Source organism: Apodemus sylvaticus, chromosome 17, assembly GCF_947179515.1.
Source record: "Apodemus sylvaticus chromosome 17, mApoSyl1.1, whole genome shotgun sequence".
Taxonomy (NCBI): domain Eukaryota; kingdom Metazoa; phylum Chordata; class Mammalia; order Rodentia; family Muridae; genus Apodemus; species Apodemus sylvaticus.
This window is the reverse complement of record NC_067488.1, coordinates 3,445,241-3,466,295: the sequence shown is the minus strand read 5'-3', so window position 1 is coordinate 3,466,295 and position 21,055 is coordinate 3,445,241. Positions and strand designations below refer to the sequence as shown.

General features: G+C 37.0%; 1 protein-coding gene across 5 annotated transcripts in view; it reads right to left on the bottom strand.

Annotated features, from left to right (window-relative positions):
• The window catches only part of Vps13b (vacuolar protein sorting 13 homolog B), a 564,131-nt gene that overhangs the window by 385,931 nt on the left and 157,145 nt on the right, over window positions 1–21,055 (bottom strand). For all 5 annotated transcript variants that reach the window (XM_052160919.1, XM_052160921.1, XM_052160920.1 and 2 more), the window contains exons 18-19: window positions 12,800–12,934; window positions 11,905–12,078 (exon numbers count right to left, since the gene is read on the bottom strand). In XM_052160919.1, the coding sequence (XP_052016879.1) occupies window positions 11,905–12,078; window positions 12,800–12,934 (309 nt within the window). The remainder of the gene's footprint in view (window positions 1–11,904; window positions 12,079–12,799; window positions 12,935–21,055) is intronic.

Here is a 21,055-nt window from a genome sequence, read left to right as displayed (position 1 = left end):
TCCGTTTTGCTAGCTTATGTTTGTACATGTTACAAGTAACTCATTTTTTCTATTTGTTTTTTTCTGGGATTTCTGTCTATGAAATACTTGTATTTGTGTTACTTCACAATTTATTCACAATAAAGTTTGTAGAATTACTTCATTCATTCAACTATTCCCACGAGGTTTCAGATTTCTACTCCACAAATGAAAAATAAAAATGTAATCTACTTAGAATTCCTAACTTTTTATATTCAAAAAAGACTTCTTAGTAGTTTAAGAATTTCCTTTTGAATTTTTACAATAAATATAAAAGAGAAATAATTACAAAAATAAAACTGTAATAATGACCAAAGGCCTGTGAAAGGAAGCCAAGCGTTCAGGTGTGTGTCGGGTGAGCTACTTCCTTATGAGTGCGACAGAATGACTGTGCACACATTAGATATGCAAGTACCTGCTGCCCCAACTATCTTCCCAAGAGAACATTCTAATTATTTAAAATAATTATTTACTTCAAGGCTCAAATACTTAACTTAAAACACTACAATCACTATAAAAATAAACAAACAAATAAACAAATCAACCTTAGCCTGAATTTTGTCTAGCCAAATAACTATGTGAAGAGGTCTTAGTGTGCAAGATTTCAAGATTCAAACTCAAGTAAAGGTCTATACCCAGTTTAACTACAATGGTCAGCTCTCTCAGCCAGGAAGAACATCATACTTCATCACTGCCCTCTGCCGGTAATATCACTTCACCTTAACTTACTCTTCATACACTGAACCTTCCCTTTACCAAACTACTAAAATGTTTTGCCCATATTTAAACTATCCAAGATAAAATTAGCCTAGCCATGTGGAATCCAGTAAGGGGATAAGGGATACATGATGTATTTCAGCATGGCGCTCTGTACTACTTAGAATATCTTCCAGGTTACCCAAGTCTGGTTCTTTGGGCCTCTGTACTTTTCATCACCTTTGAGTCCAGTTCTCGTTCTCGTTCTCTCTCTCTCTCTCTCTCTCTCTCTCTCTCTCTCTCTCTCTCTCTCTCTCTCTCCCTCTCTCACACACACATACTCACACACACACACACACACACACACACACATGTGTGAGCGCATCTAATACTGTAAGTAATGATAGCAATCTAAAATAAGTCTCCATTATGTGTATGCAAATACTAACAAACTCCTTCAGGCAGAAGTATAATTAGCCTCCCACACTACTGAAAAAGTAAAAACAATTTATACATTTCCCAATTTATTTTGTTATTACTGTTTGTGGATTTTAAAAATTCCCTATTGACTTTTCTTGTACTATCTTCCCAGTTCCCTCAATAATAATAAGCTATGTAGAAACTTAAGCACTCTTATATCCATATCTATGCAAGAATCATTGGTTTACCATTATTCTAAATTATTTCCTATGAGCCAGACCACATGTTTCCCACAATGGGCAATTTAGGAATAAAATGGCAAAGACCTATGAACAGTAAGATTACACCCAAATGGCTAGAATGTATTTTTCCTTCTTATATACTAACAGTGGCTTGCCTCTTCATTTAGAACTCCCAATCATATCATTATTAGATATAGAACAGCTAGCTGCCTTTGAGATGGACACAAGAACACCTAGGAGAAGGGAAAAGGCAAAGATTCGCAGGAATTTCTAGCCCTGAATATCTTGTCAGAAAGTTACTAACCAACCAATTTCAAAACTTGGAAGATTTGCAAGGTCAGTATTACTGGATCTTAAACACACAGATCAGCATATAGAAAACTAAGACATAATTTTAAGAATTACATCATTTTCTCAAATATAAACTTGGGTAATAATACTAGCTTTTGATCCACTTAAAGAGACTTTAAATGATTAAATCTATACACTTTATAATTGCTTTACAGCCTAGTTCACATGTAGCCTGTTTCCAGACTATTTCTTTTACATTAATTTGCTACTTACTTGTGAAACTGCTATTCTTTTCTCTTAATATCACTTTACTTTTATTAAGCATACAGTAAAAAAAAAAAAAAAAAAAGCCTAACTTCTGAGCCTGTGCCCCGAGGAGGGAAGACTCGACTGCTCACAAGGCTCACCGGGTTTCTCCATTGGCTTCATTCCAGAATCCAGGACCTTTCAAAGGAGCAAAGTAATTTCCTGTTATTATTGAAATTTCTCTTGACTCCCAAACCATGACTTCAGAAGACACTTAAGTGTGGAAGGAACATTCTGGAATTAGGTAAAAATTTTTCTGCCCAGTTTCAGAAGCAAACACTCCCAGGTTTATAAAGTAACTAGAGGAAAAACTGGACATGAAAAGGGATCTAGTTGGGAGAAAAATAGCATCAAGAAAAACTTGAAGTATTTAATTAATACAATCTCTTACTTAAAAATAACTGAAGCTTGCATTACATTTTAATTAACATACTTGAGTTTATTGTATTAAATCTAATCTTCACAAAAAATAATCAGAGAAAAATGGATTAATTTTTGAAGATGAGAACCAATACTCAGAGGTTATCCTGTTCCAAGTCCTACAAGTTACAAAGCAGGAGCTGAGCCCAGAACGTCTGAATGCCAGCCCCGCCCTGCCGTCCTTCTCACTCACCACGCCTCTTCCATGATGCTCTGTTCATCTCCTCACATACTAGAATTTGATACAGTCAGTGGGGATTATTAAATTTTTATATGCAAAAATGTTTTTAAAAAGTACTTATTACATAAACTAATAAATAATGAATCTTATACAAAGAAAATAAACAAAAGAGTGAAGGCACTGTGCACACGCCTATAATCCCTGCATGCATATCAGAGGCAAAAAACAGTGGAGTGTTGCAAGCTGAGGACAGTCTGGGCTTCCTCTAGTACCAAGCCTTCCAGGGTAAAAAGACACATCTCAGAAAGACAAAAAAGGGAAGCAAGATGAAAATGTAAGAAAACAAATGAATACTGAAAAGCAGTCCTTTAGAAACTAAAATGCAAAGTAACTTCATGATTTGAAAAAGCATTTTAAATATATAATATATACATATATACATATGTGTGTGTGCTTTATATAATAACAATTTAAGTATAAATATCTGTCAAATTTCAAATTTGTTATTATAGAATATCTTAGTTTTTATAAGATTATTACGACTTAAGTTTCAACATAAAAAGCTATAATCAAAGTATATATGAAAAATATTTTTCCACAAATATAATCTCGTGTGCATGTGTGTGTTTTCTTCTAAATGGAAAATAGAATGTTTCATTAATTAATGTGATTTAAAAAATGACAAATCAACATTTCCAAAACTCTATATCCTGTAACTACCATAGTCCTTTAGAAATTGTTTACACCATGCTTAAAAGTCACATTGCTCATATATTACCACAACTACTTTGCATGGTAAAGTGATCAGTAAACTATTTTTTATGCATTACATCTTTAACGTTCACTCCCCCTTCTGTGCTTGTGATTAAATGTAACATTCTGAAATCCCAAGGTTCTGAGAAAAAACATAAATCCTTGTCTCACAGCTGCTGTTTGACTCTGGAAACACATGCATTTTCTTTTCAAACATTTACACTCAAAACTCCCAAAGGCTTTGGACTGGAGAACACCTGCATCTCTTCATTTAGTTCCAATAACAGAGCCCAAACTCCAAAATTACAAAAATAGACTCTCTGTTCAGCTGGAGTTACATTTTACCTTTAATTCCCATGAAAGAAAAAACACTAGGAGCATGAAATCATTTGGGCAAGCTCTGTCATCAAGAGGACAGACTTCTGCAACAGAAGCCCAATGGGAATAGGAGAGAAACTGGCAACAATTACAGATAAAATACATACTAAGGTCTAGGGAAGACAGAGGAAATGTAGTAAGATAGATGGGTATACTTTGTATATATTTATATTCAAACCACAAATGTGAATTGTCTTTAACTGGTCCAATATATAAGCATATCTAGTCAAATTATCTGTCACAATTACTAAAAACATAACTTAAGACAATCCACCCAACTTTACATTTTAAATAGAATTTTGTGAAACAAGACATTTCCCTAATGAAAGCACCAACTCTACTTTAGATCTCCTTAGAAATTCCTATCTAGCCAAAGAACTTTGAATAACATGCATTTTCTGGTATTAATCAACAGGTGTACAGACACAACTGAACTGAATTTTCAGAGATCTCAACTGTAATTTTGACTTTCCATTAACAGTAACAAGACTCCCCCATCCTGATTTTAGATAATTAACAGATAAAATTAATTCCATTCAATGGAAATATGATAAATTTTAAACCCTAATTCTGGTTAATTATTCAGAAGAAGAACAAGAATGTCTTAAATTGGCAATATTATGTTAAATTGGCAAAGAACATTTATTTTTACATCACTATAGAAGGGCATTGAGAAGTATCTAATTCTTTCTTTCTGACTCTAGGATTAAACTATTGCTTTGAGTATTATACATTAAAAAAACTGGTGCAGTGTGGTGGCACTCAGTCAGGATGAGGGGAAGGACCTCACATTGCAGGTAAGGTTGGACAGCACACTAAGACCTAGTGGTTATCTGCTGCTGCTGCTGCTGCGATCAGTGCCGGGACCACCATACCTTACAGAGTTGCCTAGGGCCTACAGTTTCAGAGAAATGACAATAGCCATGGTAAGGAAGAAGACAGCAGCAGATGTAATGGCTGAAAACAGAAGCCAGGTCCTCACATCTTCAACCTCTAACAGACAGCAGACACAGTGAACTGGACATGGCTCATGGATTTGAAACCTCAGAGCTTCCTCTGGGTGACACACTCTTAACACAAAGTCACACCTTGTGAGACTCCCCACACATAGCCACCAATGGTAACCCTTCATTGTAGTCACCAATGATGGTGACTACACACTACACCATGTGCGTGGTCAAAATGCTAGACACACAGAATAGTGGAAGGAAGGAAGGAAGGAAGGAAGGAAGGAAGGAAGGAAGGAAGGAAGGAAGGAAGGAAGGAAGGAAGGAAGGAAGGATAATGAAGGATGCAATTCAACTTGCATCAATAATTAAAGTTATGTAGAAGTTGAAGAAAGTGTTGTGAATGGTGAACAAAGTAACTGAGGATAATTCTACAGGGTTCAGTGTAAACCTCCCCCATGGATATTCATAATATTTCATAGATATATGAATTATGGGAGACTGTCTTTGTGCAAGAGTCATCTGTATGAGAAAAGATGCAATGCAGGGGCAAATCATGGCATTTAAAAAAAGAAAAATATAAAACATTTTAAAATATTATCTATAAATAAATTACTGTGACAAAATGTTCTATATATAAAAAGACACAGAAAGATGCCTGTCTACTTCTAATAACTTGACCTGGCATGTTATGGTCCTTCCTGTAAACCGCTGGGAAATGCAGAGCGCAATCAGAGAGGTGCAAAGGACGCTGCTACAACTTCAAACATGAAGCGATGCTGTGAGGAACTAACTGCCAGAAAGACTAAACGAGATTCTTTGTTTTTTAAGTGAAGATGGATTTTTTTCCTCTATTCTGATTATGGCATCCCCTCCCCAACTCCTCCCAGATCCTACCATGTCTTCATCATCAAATCCACAGACATTCTTTCTCTCATTAGGTTACAAATGGGCAATTAAAATAACAATAACTCATAATAAAATTAAAACAAACAAAAGAGCCAAAAAAAAAACCACACGAAACACATATAGACCCTGAAAAAGAACACATTTACCATAGAGAGTACACATAAAACCAGAACTGGAAATTATTATAAGGAAATGACCTGTAAGGGTAAACACGGAAAACAAAAATGCTCAAAGCACTTGGAGACCATGAACCTCCAAGCAGCACTGAGTTGGTTTTCTGTTGCCACCTACTGCTCATCATAGGGCCTAGCCTACTGCTCTGCTAAAGGGATATAGCAAGCAAAGGACTCCTGACAACGCTCTGCTGGACTCAGAGATCAGTGCATCCTCATGCAGCAGATGGGCACAGACACAGAGACCCACAACTTGTCAGTGTGCAGAGAATAAGTTGACCTTAGAAAATGGCACATCTCCAAGAAACCCCTCCGCTCAGGGCTCCAGGCAGTCAGGGAAGAGGAGGCAGAGAGAATGCTGGAGCAAATGGGGACGAGAGACACTAAGGAGACAGGACACCAGGACTGACACACCTAAAAAGTCATTGACTGAGGCAGCATGCACAGGACCTGCAAAGGTCTACGCCAGATGGATCCCAGCAACAAGAGGCTGAAAATTCAGTCTGGAAAGCCTGTTTTATAAACTGTTTGCCTTTCATTTCAGACAACTTGACTTGATTTGGCTATAGCATCAGTGATACTGCAGTACAGATATACACATTCAATTCAAATCCAGCTTCTTGTTCAAAAGATTAATCAAGCTCACACTGAAACTAGCTCTATAAAGATATTTATGAGTTCCCTAAAATATATGCTAAGCCATGAATGTGGGTGGCATTTCCAAGGTGGGTGGAAATTGTGTTTTTAAAATGCCCTGAATAAAGAAACAATAATAATTAAAAACAACATCACATTTAAGGACTACATCATCCTCAAAAGAATATTTCTTTTTTTTTATTCGATATATTTTTTATTTACATTTCAAATGATTTCCCCTTTTCTGGTCCCCCACTCCCCAAAAGTCACATAAGCCCCCTTTACTCCCCCTGTTCTCCCACTCACCCCTTCCCACTTCCCTGGTCTGGTTTAGCCTTATACTGCTACACTGAGTTTTTCCAGAACCAGGGGCCACTCCTCCATTCTTCTTGTTTGTGTGTGTATTATGTTTTGGGTATTCCAGTTTTCCAGGCTAATATCCACTTATTAGTGAGTGCATTCCATGACTGAGCTTTTGAGACTGGGTTACCTCACTTAGTATGATGTTCTCCAGCTCCATCCATTTGCCTAAGAATTTCATGAATTCATTGTTTCTAATGGCTGAATAGTACTCCATTGTGTAGATATACCACATTTTTTGCATCCATTCTTCTGTTGAGGGATATCTGGGTTCTTTCCAGCTTCTGGCTATTATAAATAGGGTTGCTAAGAACATAGTAGAGCATGTGTCCTTATTACATGCTGGGGAATCCTCTGGGTATATGCCCAGGAGTGGTATAGCAGGATCTTCCTTAAGTGTCATGCCCAGTTTTCTGAGGAACCGCCAGACTGATTTCCAGAGTGGTTGTACCAATTTGCAACCCTACCAGCAGTGGAGGAGTGTTCCTCTTTCTCCACATCCTCGCCAACACCTGCTGTCTCCTGAGTTTTTAATCTTAGCCATTCTGACTGGTGTAAGGTGAATGATTTTAAAATAATTATATTAACATTTACATACAAATACATAAAATTATCACCAAGAATCTAATCTAGATGATGGGAATTTTCTTAACAGGAGAAACTATACAGTGCTACCTGGTAAGTGCCATAAGCACCACAGATAATTCATCTAATGCCAACTGGTTTTCAGAGTGTTTTGAAATTTGTGAGGAAATTCTATGACCCTTAGAATGGTTTTAAATGATGAGAAATAATATAAATATTGTTACAAAAAGACTGTGATATTATTTAAATATGCTTAGTTCATTAAACTCTTCTAATACTGTTCAAAAGAAAAAATTTAGAAGACAAAAAAATTTAACACCAAAGTATATGGTAGATTCAAACAATGATATGCTTCACCAGACAGCAGCACAGACCCCAGATGATCTGTTGAACACAATACCCTACCCATTCCAGAATTCAAATACAAATTCTAACCAAAACTACAGCAAGGGTAATTATTCAAAGATACTTATGATATAATACATATTTTAAAACAAAATTAAACATACATTAACAAAAAGATAATTTATTGAATCAGCAAGCCTACCTCTCTGTACAGGGTAGAGAAAGCCAAATGTCAACTAACCACTTTCTACTTTAATAAATAAAGTATGTTAGATCTATGTTCCAAAAGTGGCTATTTTTGTTGTGTGAGAAAAGGACAGGTAAGAGGCTATGCCTTAAAATACTTGGAAAAATTGTTTATCCATAGGCAGTAGATTAGTTTATGTTTTGATAACAGTCTGCTTAATATACGACTATTATGAAACTAAAACTTCCTTCTTTAAATATGAAGAAGTACACTACTTTACTTAATTGTAATTTATTAACTGTCAGAGTGCTTCATTTTATTGCAACTCCGTGTGTGTGTGTGTGTGTGTGTGTGTGTGTACCTATACATTAAAGTTCTCTGTTGCTCTTTCTATCTTATCTCTCTTCCTCGCTTCCCTAATAATCACCAATTTAACTTCATAGCTCTTATTTTCCCTAAATATGAGGGAAGGCGTACAATATTCATCTGCTTACATTTAACATGATGAGCATCACTTCAAAACATTTTCTAAAAATGGTATAATTTTGTTCTTCCTTATTACTGAAAAATATTTCAAAGTGTATATGTACAAATGATGTGTGTGCATGGCAAAATAACACACACACTATATGAACCTGAATGGAGGGACTGATTGCTTTAAGACAGGCAGTAAGCCTTTTGATTCCTAAAGGAAACACTATGTTATCATCCAATGCTATATAGATATCATTATGCTATATAGATATAACTATATAGATATCATTGAAAAAAATCAATCAGTACTTCTCCTCTCAAGATCTATAAACAACAAACTGCAGGCCTAGGCCTATAGATACTAGCCTGTTAACAGAGCCAAGAAAGACCAAGGTTTCAATGGAAAAGGCAAGATCGCAGAAGACATGCAGGGAACAAGGAGAGGGTACATTTTATGAGGCACACTGCAACTTGACAACATCTCTGTAAAGACCAGAACAATGCAAGATACAATATAGTGAAGAAGTCATCTAGTGGTAATTAAACTATCAAAGGAAGATGACGACCGATAAGTTCTAGCAGTGTAGTTACCTGATAAAAGACAGAAATGTGGAGAGAAAACAGGTGAGAAAGCTAGCCGTATTCAGAACACACTATCTGCCTGACAGACACAGTCATACCTTAGACCATTTGTCATGAGTGCCAATTTATTCATCATGCATTAAATCATCTCAAGCACTCGTCACATGTCGGGCAATGTGAGGACTTGAAGGAAATGTGACAACCAAGCAGAGACTAACTCTGGAAATCACTCTCAGGTGGTGATAGATTAAGTAAGTATACACTGTTACAAAAGCTAAGAAAGAAAAATACATGCAGCTATGACAAACAGTAACAGACCTATTCAAACTGGGTAGGAGAAAGGGGGTGGGGAACATTCAGAGAAAGCTTCCCTAAAGATGCAGAAACTGGAAAGAGAATTTGAGACTGAACTGGGACTAAGTGAATATGAAAAAAAAACTACAACCGGTAATAAAAATCATCAACAGGAAAAAAAATATGCAAAAGCATAATTACAGTGAGAACACAGAGAAAGAAAAGTGGCCAGGAGACCAACAGGAGAGGGCCTGGCTTAGAGACTGAAATGCAGCACCCAAATATTTGGAGTATAAACTGAGAGTTGTTCATGGCTGTTTCAAATTCCTACAGAGCACACACTATCACCAAGTTCTGTATCGATAGCCATACTCAACAAAAATGCTTGTATTTAACATGATAACTACCATTTCTAAACATTTTTCTGAAAATGACATAATTTTATCCTTATTACTGAAAATTTTGCAGATGTGTGTGTGTGTGTGTGTGTGTGTGTGTGTGTGTGTGTGTGTGTGTGTACATACTTGCCACTTTCCCCCTGCAGGCTTTTTTACTGATGGGAAAATAAGCATGGGCACCAGTGTGTCTACAGTGAGCCGAAGGGACTCGTGGAAATGGAATCAAGAAACGGTACAGTGGAACTGTGAAGCAGTTCTGTTTTCACAGTGACTAGACAACTGCACACTATTAACAGGACTGCATTATCATTCCTTTCCCTGCATGCATGGGGACTTTTGTTCTTGTTTTGTCTGATGAAAATTCTGAGAAAGCATATGTAAATATATTTATCATTATTTTCTCAATACTATATTTATATAGCACTTATATTAGCTATCATAAAAAAGAAAACTTTAATTGTGTTTAGGATAAGAGGGATTCCAATATAGTTTGGACCTGGATTCTCATGAAGGCTAAGGATTCTGAATATGTTTTTGTGTGCTTTTTAGCCTATATACTTCAGCACTTTAAAAGTATCCAATTCATTTGCCTACTTATTAACTAGATTATATTGTTTTGGCATTTTGCTTTCATTCTTTATATATTTTACATGTCAACACTGTCCACCCTTTCCTGTGATACCTAGGGATGATTTTCGCATCTGTACAACATTCATCACTCTGCTGACTTACACTTTTTACGTACAAAAACTTCCTCATTTCATGTGATCATATTTACCAATTGCTTGTTATTTCTGGGATACTCAGAGTCCTATGGAGTAGGTCCTGTCAGAAGCTGTTTAACTTCATGTGATCATATTTTTCAGTGGCTCAACTGCTCCTGTTATTGCTGGGATGCTCTGAGTAGTAGGGAGCCAATGTGTCCTCTCTTCTTACCCCAAACGGTTTCAAAGTTTCAAGACTTAGATCTCTCATGCATTTGGAGTTGAATTAAACAACAGAATGAGAAAACAGGAATCCACTTTTGGTTTTCTGCATATGTGTATTCAGTTTTTACCAGCACCATTTGTTAAAGGAGCTACCATTCTTTCTAAAGTATGTTTTGGATGTCTTTAGCAACCTTCAGACTGTTTTAGCTGTGTGAAACCATCATTGGGTCTTATATCTATTCCATGGGTCTGGGTGTCTGGTTGTGTGCCAGGGGCATTCTGACTTGTACATAATTCCTTCTTTTGGAAGAATGTTTTCTTTGATAACATCATGGTAAGGCATTTGAAAACTAGCCTTTCAAACTATTCATTTCCACATTGAACTGTGACTAATGTCTCAGCTGTACATAGACTGTAACCATTGATTTCACATCTCTATTACAATCTTCAATCTGTGCACCTGTTTGCTTCCTTAGTATCTGCCTGCACATACTTATTATCTGGGTAATTATAAATCTTTTCTAATTTTTGTACTTACTGTATTAGCATGTGCTACCTCTAAGTTACAGTATTTATTGAATGACATTAACAGAGATCTCCTCTTAATTGAAACCCCTATAAGAAGTCTTTTAAGGAACCCTCATTTTTAGCCTCACCGACTGAAGACCCTGAGTCTACATGGCTGGCACTGGTCTCCAGTTGACACAGCTTCCTTCTGCTCATCTCTATAGCCATCCTCATGACACTGCCTTTCAATATGACAGTTGAGCTTCTGCTACTATAGAACTGGATACATGGTAATGCAAAAAATAAATAACAGAACCTTAAGAAATCATGACTTCTGAGTCATTTTCATTTATTAGTTTTGCTGATTAGACAATCAAAATCACTTTTAAATAAGTTATTAGTGGGTTAAATATGAAGTTTTAATGTGAGAAACTCTGGGTCACAGCCAAAGTGCTGTAGCATTAGAAAATCTAGACTCATATACATACATACATACACACACACACACACATACATACACACATGCACACACATACACATACGTACACACACACCTATACACATACACACACAAACATATACACACATACACACCTGTATACACACACATGCACACAATTCAGCGGTTGCATGCTACATGTGGAGTTTGAATATTTCTTAAAATAAAATCACAATTTATAAATACATAATTTATCAATAGTGAAATGAAATGAACAGAGTCTTAGAAAAGAATAACTATAAAGAAGATCCCAACAATACATTCCCAAAGAAATAACTTAAAATTTCATACTAAAATGAAAAATACAAATTGAAAAAAAAGAAAAAGAAAAAGAAAAATACAAATTGAAAGAAGCCTGATAGGACTTCACTCACCAGCGTGGTGGCAGTAGTCCATGTACTGGGGGACTTGGATGGTAAAGGCTATCAAATCCGGAGCTAGGAGAGATTCAGGCTTTCTACTTTCATTAAGCCACTTGGTGCTGTGAAGGTCTCTAGTGTCAGAAGGACCCTGAAGCAAAGGAATCAACTTCTCTTTTCCACTGTCACCTGAATAGAAATATGGATTGAAAAAATTTAAAAAGAAGAAGAAAAATTTTAAAATAATATTTCACATGTACAATGCAGAAGTTTGGGAATGGTTGATCTGAACACATGTCACTAAAACAATGGATCAATAATAGCTGCCACTTAGCCTGAAAATCTAGTTAATAATCTATTTTAACTTTTAAAATTAATTTTGATATTTTGCTAATGAATTCAGATCATGTTAATAACATGAAATGACAGAGATAGACTTCAGCAAAGTATGTGCTATGATAGGATGGAATTTAGGTTTAATAAAAGAATTGCATACAGCATAGGAAGAAAATTATGAAACAAAACATTGCAAAACAGAAATACAATTAAAACCTAATTTTTGTAACATCCAATTCTTGTGTTTAGATCTACTGTGCTAACACTTCAATAAAGTTAATTATCATACATAATTCACATTTCTGTCAAAACTGGAGGAATAAATATTCTTCTAATTTTTCCTAATAACTGTTAAAACTGTGCAAAGTTCTTCAACTTAACTGGAAATTAATTGGTTAAAGTCAATAAGTATCATCCCTGCACTATTAAAAGTATTGAGTATAAATAAAACAATGAAAAGCTCTGATTCGTAGGAACAATGAGTAAATTCTTGTTTCAGCAATGCCCCTTGTAAACCGCAAGGCCGACTCTCCTACACAGGCAATAAAGTTTTACACGGTCCAGCTGCACATACCTGGGGCTTTGGCACAAATTTTTATTGATCCCAAGGTCCCAGAGGCACATTTGACCAATGATGTGCTGCAGTACTTCAGTTCAACATTCTGGATTGAGCCCTCAAGAGTTGGCAGGGGATTCTTAGATTTCACACCTAATAAAAGAAAACTGCAAATGTACTAGCTGATTGAATTTAAATAATTTTTATACTCCTTCACCAAGGTATTTAAAGTTAATTATACTTTAATTATCTACCTCAGATGTTCTTACAGTATTTGTGTTAAGTTGCAGAATTCAGTATTTAAAAGATAAAAGGATACAATTTTAAAATAAACAGCTGAACTCTCATAACTATATGAACAGATCTTGATTAATAGGATTCAAGAAATGAAACTAAATGCAGAAATCATCACATAAAACTCAAGAGGAAGTTAAAAAATCATATTTAGTTTTGGAATACACAATAAATTTTAAATTATTAAACAAGTTTAACTTATTTTGGCAAAGACATTTACAAGGAAAACTACCTAAGTGAGGAAAGAGAAATAAAATAACCCAAAAAAGTTCATAAATTACAATACAATCTCTCATAAGCAAAAAAAAAAAAAAGCAAAGGGATTTTGTCAAACAACCATAAAATAGACATTAATATCTCTAGTGCATGATACTTACTCATATAAACGAGCTGAGAAACTTTAATTTTAATGGTCAACCCTGATTTAGGCCATGAAGGGATTCTACAAACAAAGACATTTACAGAGTATAATTCTGATGAGGAAAGGGAGGGGAGAAGAGGAAGAGTGAAGCCGTCTCCCATGACTGACATGCACTCCAGACTTACTAGCTCTTCTCCACACCAAAGGATCAGTCTCTACAAACGATGATTACACAGATATTGCTAACCTCATTTTTTTATTCATAGATTGAAGGTGAAAACTAAATTTCACATAAGGATCTGTGATCAGTTAACATTTACTGAGAACTTGTATTGTGTCCTCATTGTATGGATTAGAATGTCATGAATTAGGGGCGTTAGCCATGCACAAAAGGTAATAAATACAAGAACCTAAGAGTCAAACAATGCCATATCTGTTCCAGAATAATTCTGTCCTGCCGCTCATTTTGAGTCTAAATATCCAGGCACACCATTTCCCTTCGGTTCCTTGCCTCAAATTTTAGTAAAATACAAAGTATCGTCCTTCATATTTCTAATCTTTACCCTACTCATTGTCCTAGTTGGTTTCTGTCAACATGACACAAAAAATTCAACTAAAAATAAAAAATCTTCACTGCTAATCTGCCTCCTTTTAAGATTGGCTTACCAGAGTCTCAATTAATCTGGACCCCCGGGACACAGGGGTTGGGGAGGAGGTATGGGATGTGGAACAGATGGAGGGTGGACGGTGAGGGGGGGATATAATATGGAGTGTAAAAAAAAATAAATTAGCTGGGCAGTGGTGGCACACACCTGTAATCCCAGCACTTGGGAGGTAGAGACAGGTGGATTTCTGAGTTCGAGGCCACCCTGGTCTACAGAGTGAGTTCCGGGGCTACACAGAGAAACCCTGACTCAAACAAATGTTAATTAATTAATTAATTAATTAATTAATTAAAAAGACTGGCCTATAGGCAAGTCTTGACGTCATAGGTGGGGCCACCCAGAGGTTGGTGACCCTTACTGCTCTAAGAAGGCAGGCTGAGCAAGTCCTAAGAAGAGAGCAGTGAGCAGTGCTCCTCCACAGCATCTGCTTCAGCTCCTGCTCCAGGTTCCTGCCCCTGCCTGAATACCTATCCTCCTTCCCTCAGTGATGGGCTGTTACCAGAAGTGTAAAACAAACCCTTTGCAAACCAAGTTGCTCTTGGTCATGGTGTTTACTATAGCAGCAGAAACTCTCAGACAGTCATTATATACTTATGTGTCAATTAATTGTTAATTTCCCATTTTAGTATGTATTTAACTTATACTAGTCATCCTGAGAATAGAAGCTGAACTGAGCTCTGTAATAGATGTAAAGACTGTGGGAAGCTAATAAAGCGGTATCCAAATGTTGTGTATTTCTCAGATTTTCAATTGCCATGACTGTAAACACTTAAATAATAGCCAAGAAAATAAAATGACAGCAACATTTACATATTTATAGTGCCAGAAGTATAGGTATCATAGTATCTGGCATTGATTGAACACTTAATTGTGCTTAATTTATTAAACTATCACACAAAAAAATAAGAAAACTATTACTGTCCTCATTTTACACATAGGAAAACAAAGGCCTGGAGTAATACAGATTTAGAAAAATGAATAAGGAAGAAAGAGGCAAAATTTAAACTATGTGTTTCTTTATTAGAAGGGGTGAATGAAGCTAGAGATATGGGTAACTGGGTAAAAGAGTCAGCTAACGAGCTTGAGAATCAGACACCCAAATAAAACACTGAGTTGTGGCCGCAGGTCCATGCTAACACTATAAGTTTGGGTGAAGGGAGGACCTATGAAACGTTCTGGGTCGAATCCTACCTTCAGGTTCAGTGAGAAATCCTATTTTAAAGAAATAGAGTGGACAATGAAATACTACAGTATGAAATACCCTCTTCTGAACCCCACAAATAAGCACATATGTGTACATGTACACACAAACACACACACACACACACACACACAAACATACACAGGATGTCAAGCTCTTCCATGTATTCAACACTGCTATGCTTTGCAAGATGTAATAATTAGTATATAATTTACCTTAATCCAAATATTATCATAGATTTTTAAAAAGGGACATAAAACCAGCACCCTCCACTGTTTCTCTCACACTTTATAGACTTTCAGTCTAAACCAATTCATTTAAAAGTATAAGAATTGTACAAGGTATGTTTTGCAAGTGATCATAGCTGTTCTAATGAAGATAGTGTCTGTTACAGGTAAAAATAGAGTTCTATAGAGATAGTTCATTGAAATAGCTCCTGCTTGGGATATATATGGGGACAGAGGTTCAACCCTCAATACTAGTAACAGTAGGGGAAAACCAAATCGCCTAAGAAAAAAGTTCAAGAATATTTACCCAAAAAAGTAGAACAGAAAGAGAAGTCCTTTAAATAGAAAAGTATAAGGTAAGTCATTTAAATAAAAATAAATACAGACATTGATTCCCAGCTACTGTTCGTGCTACAAAAGAAGCTCTGCAAAACCTTCTGAGTTAACACCAAAACAAAGACAGCACTAGATACATAACAAAAACAAAAACAAAAAAATGAAGCACTATGCAAAGGCAACAAACACCAACCTCAACCATCTCAACATGTCTGATAGTGAGCAAGAAGGAAACTAAGAAATCTTTTGAAATTCTACAGAAAACAAATCTCAATCTAAAAATCTATACCCAGGCAAATAATCAGTCACATATAATTACATTCTGGTTACATTTTAACTGTCAACTTAGCATTAGGCAGAATCACATGAGAAGAGTCATATGAGCAATTATCTAGGTCAGGCTGGTTTGTGGGCATATCTGGAGATGGGTAAGGGAGATCCAGGACTCTGTGTCGCTCCATACCCAGCTGGGGGCCTAGGCTACTTAAGTAGAAAAAGCTAGCTGAACACAAGCAACACAGACAAGCTGCAGGCATGATGCTTTCAAGTTCCTGCCTTGAAAAAGCTATTACCTGGAACTGTAATCCATAAGCAAACCTTTCTACTCTAAAGTTGCTGCTTTTAGAGGAAGGAATGGCCTTTCAGGATGTTTTACCACAGCAACGGAAATGAAGCTAGGACAAAAAGTAAAATCAAAAAGCAAAGATTTCTTCAGGCAAGCAGATGACTTCCTGTGCTAGAATGCCAGCTGTAGAAAGTTAAACACCAAGAGCACAGAGTGGGTTAAAAAAGGAAAAGCTTATCTGAGAAACAGAGTGCAAGAAAGGAAAAACGGGAAAAAAGGAATTTCAAGGCATCTTTGATTTGACTGGAGACCAAACAGACATTGAATGAGTAAGGAACACTAAAAGGATGATTACAAAATTAAAGCATATATTTAGAATTTCTGTTTTAGAAAGTATGTACAGGAAATAATAATGAATCAAGAACAAAACTAGGCACACAAATTCTAACTATTAAAGTTTTAAAAGAAAAATTTCAAGAAAGAATGTAACACTATACGGTCTTAATATGCGTACACTGGATACAGACCTACTAAGAAAGGAAGAACAGATAGTATTGGTCCTAAAAATTACACCCTTAGTAGTGAGAACAATAATATTTCACTACTAGAGAGGGAGGGAGGGAGGGAAACAGAGAGAGGGGGAGGGATGGAGGAAGAGAGGGAGAGAGGGAGGGAGGGAGGGAGAGAGGGACAGAGAGGGAGGGAGGGAGGGAGAGAAAGAGAGAGGGAGGGAGGGAAGAAGGGAGGGAGGAAAGGAGGGAAGGAGGGAAGGGCAGATCTGCAATAGGGATATGACCTTAGATTATTCAAGTAAAGTTACTGTGATATGACAAATATTTAGAGACAAAAGGGAAATATAAAGAAAGAGAAGGAGGCATGAAGTCAAACCCACTGGCAGAGAAGCATGGTACTGATGCCTCTGAAGACAGGTCAGGGGACATGCCAAGGAGAGCCCATGCTTCTGAGAGCCAGAACAGCCAGAGACAGGAAGACACCAGATAACAGAATTGTTGACACCTGGTTTTATATGGAATTCATTGCACTCCAATTACATACAATGTTAAGAACAAAAATGTGATGTAGGGCTGTAAAAATGGTACAGCAGTTATAGCATGTACTGTTTCTTCCTAAGGGGCCAAGTTTGATTTCTAGCACCCACATCAGGCAGCATACAACCACCTATAATTCCAGCTCAGAGGGATCCAATGCCTTCATCCTTCTTGGGCATCTGCACACATGTATACATATACCCTACACATAAATTTTTTTGTGTGTGTGTAGCAGTAATTCTTTTTTTTTATTGTTATTTTTTTATTCGATATAATTTATTTACATTTCAAATGATTTCCCCTTTTCTAGCCCCCCCCACTCCCCGAAAGTCCCGTAAGCCCCCTTCTCTTCCCCTGTCCTCCCTCCCACCCCTTCCCAGTTCCCCGTTCTGGTTTTGCCAAATACTGTTTCACTGAGTCTTTCCAGAACCAGGGACCACTCCTGCTTTCTTCTTGTATCTCATTTGATGTATGGATTATGTTTTGGGTATTCCAGTTTTCTAGGTTAATAACCACTTATTAGTGAGTGCATACCATGATTCACCTTTTGAGTCTGGGTTACCTCACTTAGTATGATGTTCTCTAGCTCCATCCATTTGCCTAAGAATTTCATGAATTCATTGTTTCTAATGGCTGAATAGTACTCCATTGTGTAGATATACCACATTTTTTGCATCCACTCTTCTGTTGAGGGATACCTGGGTTCTTTCCAGCATCTGGCAATTATAAATAGGGCTGCTATGAACATAGTAGAGCATGTATCCTTATTACATGGTGGGGAATCCTCTGGGTATATGCCCAGGAGCTACACATAAATTTTTAAAACCAGTATTTTTAGGTTTTTGTGAAAATATGCTGTTTTCATAAAAGTTCTATTAGAGAAACAATAAAATCCAATATTAAAAATTATATAGATAAAGGAGCTGGAGAGATGGCTCAGCAGTTTCAGAGGACCTAGGATTAATTTCCAGCATTCACATAGTAGCTCACAACCATCTATAACTCCAGTTCTAGGGCATCATATAGTTCCTCTGACATCTGAGGGCACCGGTATACACAAGGTACATAGACATATATGCAAGCAAAAACACTTATGCATGCGTACATATATATATATGTATACATATATACATAAACATTGTTTTAAAACATTATACAGATACAGAAACACAGACTATTTAAAAACTATATTAAATTGTATAAAACTGTCTAAGAGTTGCAAATAAATACCAATGGACCAGATAAAAATGATTGCTTCTAAAAGGCAGTAATGGTAAATGATGCAATAACTGCACTTTTCCTAACATGACAGTCATAATTTTTTTAAATTTTGATTTATTTTATGTATAAGACTATACTGTAGCTGTCTTCATACACACACGAAGAAGGCATCAGAGTCCATTACAGATGGTTGTGAGCCACCATGCGGTTGCTGGGATTTGAATTAGGACCTCTCCAGCCCCTCAAATTTATAATTTTATAAAACAAAATAGTATGCCATACAAGACACTCAAGCAGCCAGAACTCATGTTTCATGAAAGGAAAAACTACAAAGTCACAAGAGAATACCAATAATAAAAATTTCTAAGTAAAGAGGAAAATCGTTCTAAAATACACTGAAGGGATATTGATCTTAGGGTCACTGATGAATACTACTCAAGATGAAGATGGGTCATGAGGAAAGGACCTAAGTAAAGGAAGCTGGAAGAAAGGGAGCACAATTAGGATAGACGGAGCTATGGAGCCCAGGGAGTCCTACGACTCAGCAGGCAAGGAAGCCTACAAACTGCCTTCAGGACAAGCCAGAGCACAATGTACAAGATTGAAATTGCTCTCTGCTATTCCTGAAAATGGTTTTGTTCCTAACAGCAAAACAAAACAAAACAAAACAAACAAACAAGCAAAAACAGACATAGTAGCATTGTAGGGAAGGACAGAAAGATCTGGATAAAAGTTACTTAATATTTTCACAGAACTTCAAAACATAACCCACTGAGCGATAGTTAACCGGATTAAGTAAAAAGTAACTTTAAAAATGCAAGTCAATTAGTAAATAGGTGAGGGAAGTGAGTGTGCTTGGGGAAGAAAACAGTCTTCTAGGTCCAAAGCTTTCTCTTCATTGTTCCATGCCCATTTATATTTAGCAATCTCTGTCCACAATGCCATAATCATCAGCAACTTATTGGTTCATTTAAGTGTAAAGACTGGCTTCACTGATCAACTTTTTTTTTTCTTTTGAATAGTAATGGCAAACATTTGACACAATTCAACTTCACTATAGCTGAGCATGCAATTATGTACCTCAGCAGATATCACACATTCCATAAACTAGTTATGGCACAATTGTTCTTGTGATTTTGTTTGTTTTCTCCTCCTCCTGCTCCTCCTCCTCCTCCTCCTCCTGCTCCTCCTCCTCCTCCTCCTCCTCCTTCTCCTCCTCCTCCTCCTGCTCCTCCTCCTCCTCCTCCTCCTGCTCCTCCTCCTCCTCCTCCTCCTCCTCCTCCTGCTCCTCCTCCTCCTCCTCCTCCTCCTCCTCCTCCTCCTCCTTCTCCTCCTCCTCTTTTTGTCAGACAGGGTCTTACTCAGGTCAGCCTATCTGGTCTCTCCACTTAACCACACTTCCCTACCTGGAGGGTGGAGTAGTCTATCAGCTTCCAGACAATTTATTTCTAAGACTTGATTTTTACTACGGCTCACTAATAAGTTTCTCTGTCCCTTGAATTTGTATCCCTGTACTTACAGAATAATACAGCCCTCAGGCCTCACCAGAGATGTTTCTTTCTGCAGTGAGTCATAGTTAACCCAGAAATAGGCAACTGGTCAAAGGTCAGCAATTAAGTGCCTGTAATATCACATACCCAGTCCTCCACACACAAGGACCAGAAATGAAGGTGACACAAAATCTGGGGAGAATTGGAACAAAATAGTGTCCTCTGGACATGACAAGGCTTCTGTATTCATGAGCTCACAGCAACTATGGTTGCTGACACAAGATCAAGCCCGTCAAAATTCCCAGCATTGGGCAGAAGGAGCTCACAAGCCCTCAACCCTACCTGAGGAGCTATGACAGGTGATAGCTTCTGAAGGAGAAAGAGCTATTTTCTTTAAGATGGGGATCAACGTAAGGCCCACCACAGTCCAGTGGATGGCCCTACACCAACGAGTATATTGGCTGCAGACTCAGGTTTAAAACAGAAAGATGCAGAAGTGAAAGGAGGCAGAGCTACATCTGGGAGGAGGGAGGAGAAGAAAGTGATGGGAGGAGGTGATAAAAATATATTGTACGCATTATGAAATTCTCAAAGAATAAAAATCTATTTTATAAAAAGAAAGCAAGTTGGCGGTGTTCTGAAGCATGCTTGCTAGCTTGCGTGTGGTCTACCATGGACAGACCTGACTTTTCCTCATGTCGTCCATGCATTTGCTCACTCTGTAAGCATTTACAAAAAGTGCTCTATTTCAAACTCAGCCAGGAGCTATAGTAGCGAAGGGAAGTTTAAGCATTTCTCTGGTGAAAGTCAAGATTCTTGTAAGAGAAATAGTCATTAAAACAGTAATTGTGGGGCTAGAGGGTTA